Below are 5,153 nucleotides of genomic sequence, written 5' to 3'. Positions count from 1 at the left end.
CCCAAAGTCCTCTTGGGGACCCAGCCCTCATTGGGACACCAAGTCCTCCCGAGAACCCCACAGCCGTGCTGGGGAGGGCTGACACCAGGGATACTCACGGCCCCATCGCTGTAGCTGTAATCTTTGTCAGGGGTTTCCACCTGCAAGAGAAAGCTGTCCATGTGCAGGGGGCTCGGCTGTCCCCACCGCTGTCCCCACAGCCCATGGGCCAGCCCCGGGGGGAAGCAGGTCAGGATTCAAGCGCAGGGCTGGCTGTGGGGGCAGGAGCCATCCCACCACAGCCATGAGACCCAGCTCCGTGCTCACCTCTTTCATGTCGAAGTCCGCCAAGCCCACGAGGAAGAGGGCAAAGTGGATGCAGTTGTTTTTCCGCAGACTATACTTGGCTTGGCTGTTCATCGCCTTCCTGACCTTAACACGGAAGTCATTGAGGTTGATCCCACCTTTTTTGCGATAAACCTGGTATTCCTTCCTCTCCATTTTCATGACTCGGAAGCCCTCCTTGAGGATCAGACCACTCTTCCCCCTTCCTCTATCTTGTGGAAAACCAAGAGGCGTCCATCACCCTGGCCCAGCCACCACTCTACGGGCTGCACTTTGGCCATTACCATGTGCCAAACGGGAGCAGGGGGTGGAGTGCTTACCTTGGAAGTGTATGACTTCTCCATCCCCACAGTAGACTGCTGCGTGCTTGAGGCTGCCGCTGGCTCTGCCATATTTGCTGTCCAAGGGGAAGAGCAGGATGTCCCCAGGCTGCAACTTGTTCTTCGGCACTTCCTCTAAGACCTCACTGTACTTGGAGGTGATGTTGAACAACAGAAACTGATGGGCCTCACTCTCCCTCTGCCAACCACAGCAGGGAGAGAAGGTGAGGAGGCAGCAGAACCATCACCCCCCAGCACACCCCGAGACCCCCACGCTGTTGGCGGAAGTCTCACACATCTCTGACTTACAAAGCTGCTCGACATCTGCAGGGAGAGAGGAACAGAAATGGGGATCAGTGCTGTGCTTCTGCCGCCCTGCCCATGTGTGGAGGGCAGGGTCCCACCCGGCCATCACACCCTGCCCATGATGGCTCCTGCCAGGCGCAAGCGCTTGGCTCCGGCAAAAGTCACCCGTCCTGCCAACTTCTCCAAGCTGGAGACACCCGGGGACAAGCCCTGTTCACTGTCCCCATCCTGTCCCCGTACAACGGTGTCAGCTGCCTGCAAAGGGTGTGGAGATGGCACCATCCTTACCATGCTACTCATGCTACTTTTCCTTGTTTCTGCTGGGCCGGAGCTGGTGCGAGAGCCGGGCTGTGGTATCTCCACCACGGGCTGTGGGAAATGCAGCGGGGATGGGTGGGTCAGCAGGGGCTGGAGGAAATCCCATGTCACATCCTTCCCGATGCACGTCAGAGGCGGAGGAAGGCTGAAAGCAGGACTGAAAGCAGTCGAAGATCCTGGCAACCTCCAGGAAGGTATTTCCCCATCTTAACCCTGGGGTTAATTTTGTGATTCTACCTTAAATATCACCTTTTGGAAGAGGGGGAGGCAATGGGGAAGTTCCTGGAAATGCTTTTGAGGCAGAGGAGCTGCAGGACGTCTCCAAAAGTGCGTGTCAGGCAGCGACCACCCACCCACCACTCACCGAGTGACCTTCCCCAGCCCCAGCCCTCTCAGCTTCCTGGCTTCTTGTTTTTGCTCCCTGCCCCTTAGAAGCCATGGGACCCTTTCCCCCTCGCTGGGGAATCAGCGTTCCCCTCTGGTGCGAGCAAAGCCTCCCAGAAACTCTCCCATGCGTGTGCAGGAGTCCCCAAAAGAAAGCCCAGAGAGACACAGAGCAGCTCTAAATAATCCCAGGGGAGGGTTATATTCACAGGGGCACAGAGCAATTGAGGTTGGAGGCCCCTCTGGAAGTCATCTGGTCCAACCTCAGCCTAGAGCTCCTTGCCCCTGACCATGGCCAGATGACTTCTGAATACCTCCAAAATGGGATGGAGGCACCAGAGCGTGCCTGGTGACCTGTGCCAGCAGTCAGTCACCCTCCCAGGAAAAAGTCTGTCCTGAAAAAAGATGTTCTGAGGGAACCTCCCGTGTTTCCCTTCCTGCCCATTGACTCTGGTCCTGGCACTTGGGCACCTCCAAGAAGAACCTGGCTCCATCTACTTTACTGCTCCCACCAGGTGTTGAGACACACTGATAAGATGCCCATGAGCCTTTTCCTCTGCAGGTTGAACAGACCCAGCTCTGCCAGCTTCTCTTTGTATGAGAGATGATGCAGACCCTTGGTGGCCCTTTGTTGGTCTCTCTCCAGTACGTCCAGGACTCTCTTGTAGCGGGAAGCCCAGCACAAGACCCAGCACCCCAGGAGGGGTTTCACCAGTGCTGAGCAGAGGTCAAGAATCTCCTGCCTTGACCTGCTGGGAGCATTCCTCCTACTGCAGCCCAGGAGGCTGTTGGCCTTCAGTGGGCATGTGGTGATAGGACAAGGGGTAATGTCCCCTTCAAACTGGAGTGAGGGAACCTCCTGTATTTCCCTTCCTGCCCATTGACTCTGGTCCTGGCACTGGGCACCTCCAAGAAGAACCTGGCTCCATCTACTTTACTGCTCCCACCAGGTGTTGAGACACACTGATAGGCTCCCGTGAGCCTTTTCTTCTGCAGGTTGAACAGACCCAGCTCTGCCAGCTTCTCTTTGTACGAGAGGTGATGCAGACCGTTGGTGGCCCTTTGTTGGTCTCTCTCCAGTACGTCCAGGACCAGAGAAGCTGTGGCTGCCCCATCCCTAGAGGTGTTCAAGGTCAGGCTGGAAACAGCTTGAGCAACTTGGTCTAGTAGGAGACATCCCTGCCCATGGGAGCGGGGTTGGAGCAAGATGATCTTTAAGGTCCTTGACAACCTCTCTTTACAAGGGAGGCAGGAGGGGGAGGTTGCACCAGGGGTGGGACATCATTCACCACTGGCTTCCAGGAAAGGAGCTTCTGAGAAAGGGAAAGCAAAAGTGAGACACCACCAATGAGTCAGGCTGGGCACAGGGTCTCTGTGCCACCCTTTATTGCCGTGCAAGAGGGATGCCAAAGCCACCGGCGCAATCCCTGTCCCCCGGGGAAGGATGCTCCAGCCCCACTCAACGCCGGGGCGCATCGTCGCCTCCATCACTGCAGCGCTGGAAACACCTGGGAGAGAGGGTGGGCTACGCTGACGCTGGGCTGGGGCAGGTGTCGGGGTCCCCTGGGGTGGTGGCACCCACTGTAGCGCCGGCGAGCTGTCCCAGCCCCAGCAGGGCGAGGGCAAAGTGGACACAGTTGCAGGTGATGGCGTCGTACTCCACCGCCTGGTCCATGGCCGCCCGGATGCGCCGCTGCAGGGAGGCCGCATCCAGCCCTCCCTTCCTCCGCAGCACCTTGGCTGGACCCCGCGTCCGCAGGAGGTGGCTCTTGCTGTGCTTGGCCACGATCCCCAGTGGGGACGTCCCCAAGCTGCCTGCGGGGTGGAGGGGAGCTGGTAGTCTTTGTCCCTTCCATGAAGCTGTCCCCATGAGGTGACCACCTCCTGGGGCTCTCACCTTCCAGGTGGATGATCTCCCCGTCACCGCAGTAGACACCAGCATGGGCGCCCCACCAGCCGGGCCCACCGGAGGCCAGTGGGAACAGGAAGAGGTCTCCAGGCTGGGGTTGGGCCATCCCATCGGGGACCACATCGAAGTGCTGGCCCAGCAGCCCCTCGCAGAGGAAGAACGCCGCTGTGCTCACTGCCCCGGCCACCCCCTGGGGACCCGTTGGTGATTCCGGTGCCCCCGGGGACACCGGAGCATCCCTGACCCGCTGGCTCATTCCCCATCCCAGTGACATCCCCAGCTTGGGTCTCCATGTGTGAGGAAACCCTGCGAGAAGGGTCCTCTCCTCTAGGTGCTGAGCACCCATGGGTGCTGAGGGAAAGGCAGGTTGTGCCACGTTTGGCCCTCTCGTGCCAGGGGTGAGATGGGTGGTGCGGGGCAGAGCGGGGACGCTGGGACTTCCCTGCCTGGAGCTGCCCACCTGCAGGGACAAAGAGCTGGCTTCAGCCCCGGTGGGTAGATGGGACCCAGAGCACCAGTATCATGGTGCAGCCACTGCCCAGATCGCTGGTCTCCCCCTCCCCCATCCCCTGGCGAGGGTTTCCATGCCAGCACCCCAAACCTGTCCCACCCAAGAGCACAGCCAGCGCCAGGTCTGGAGGAACGGCCCATCTGGGTCTCGCAGGGTCTGCACCAGGGTGTTCACCTGTGGGGAGAGGGGGCAGAGAGAGCCTGGGACCCGGTCTTTGCTAGTGCCCACCCCTGTTGACACCCATTCCCCTCCAACACCCACTACTGCTACCACCTACCCCTTCTTCCACCCATCCCCATCCTCTGCCCGCCACCCCCCTGCTCCCCCAGACTCAGCACCGGGGAGGTCCCAGCCAAGCATTCCGTAGGTTTCAGGTGCCACAGCAGAGGGGTGGCACCGCCTGGGTGTGGGTGCCCTCCTGCCATCTGCCCCGTTACCTGGGTGAGGAGGTTCATCTGCAATGAGAAAACATGATGTGCAGAGAGCTGGGGACACGGGGCTATGCCCAGCCCCACCTCGGGGAACTCTCTGTCCCCAAACAGTTGAGGTGTCACATCATCTTGCCAAAACCCAAGCCATGTCCTCAGGCACCACACCAGCTCTGGCGTTCATGCTTTTCCCAGCTCCCTCACCTTGGGGACGCCTCTGAAATCACCTTGCTCCAACGTGGTCCCCAAGAAGCTGCTGCTCTGAAAGTGGCTGTGGGGCAGGTCCTCAACCCACCCCAGCAAACACCCTGCGGTGGTTCTTGGCACCTGCACATGGCTCCACTGGTGCCTGGGAATGTGCCCGGACCACACTGACCGGCTGCACCGTGGCACTGAGCCATCCGGTGGGGCCAGTCCCAGGGGAACAAACCCAACCTGTTGTGACGTTTCATCAATGAGCCCTTTGGGTGACCCCAAAGGAGTCACAAAACAGCCCAGTGGCCACAATGCACCACTGATAGCCAATGGACTCCAAGCTGGTGCAAAAACACCTCTGGGTGTCAAAATGCCTCTTGCCCTGAAGATCGCCCAAGAGATCGACACCAGCCTGTCCCCAGCCCCATGTCCCAGAGGTGGTGTGTGCCCAAGGTCAG

At 59.7% G+C, this 5,153-nt stretch overlaps 2 protein-coding genes across 2 annotated transcripts in view; both read right to left on the bottom strand.

Moving 5' to 3' along the window:
* LOC106898506 overlaps window positions 1-1,232 on the bottom strand; it is a gene marked incomplete at its 3' end in the record, with an annotated part of 4,981 nt that extends 3,749 nt beyond the window's left edge. Inside the window, exons 1-4 of the mRNA XM_014959788.1 lie at window positions 1,062-1,232; window positions 954-968; window positions 645-843; window positions 307-536 (exon numbers count right to left, since the gene is read on the bottom strand). Of these exons, the coding sequence (XP_014815274.1) occupies window positions 307-536; window positions 645-843; window positions 954-968; window positions 1,062-1,232 (615 nt within the window). The remainder of the gene's footprint in view (window positions 1-306; window positions 537-644; window positions 844-953; window positions 969-1,061) is intronic.
* Window positions 1,233-3,069: 1,837 nt separating this feature from the next.
* On the bottom strand, window positions 3,070-4,828 carry LOC106898508. Its single transcript, XM_014959790.1, has 6 exons — window positions 4,705-4,828; window positions 4,510-4,527; window positions 4,172-4,246; window positions 3,550-4,021; window positions 3,235-3,467; window positions 3,070-3,160 (listed from the first exon to the last, which is right to left on the bottom strand). The coding sequence occupies exons 2-6, from the start codon at window positions 4,525-4,527 to the stop codon at window positions 3,140-3,142; spliced, it is 819 nt and encodes a 272-aa protein (XP_014815276.1). The 5' UTR covers window positions 4,705-4,828; the 3' UTR covers window positions 3,070-3,139.
* Window positions 4,829-5,153: the final 325 nt, after the last annotated feature.

Source organism: Calidris pugnax, unplaced genomic scaffold, assembly GCF_001431845.1.
Source record: "Calidris pugnax isolate Ruff unplaced genomic scaffold, ASM143184v1 scaffold491, whole genome shotgun sequence".
Lineage (NCBI taxonomy): Eukaryota > Metazoa > Chordata > Aves > Charadriiformes > Scolopacidae > Calidris > Calidris pugnax.
This window is presented reverse-complemented; position numbering and strand designations above follow the sequence as displayed.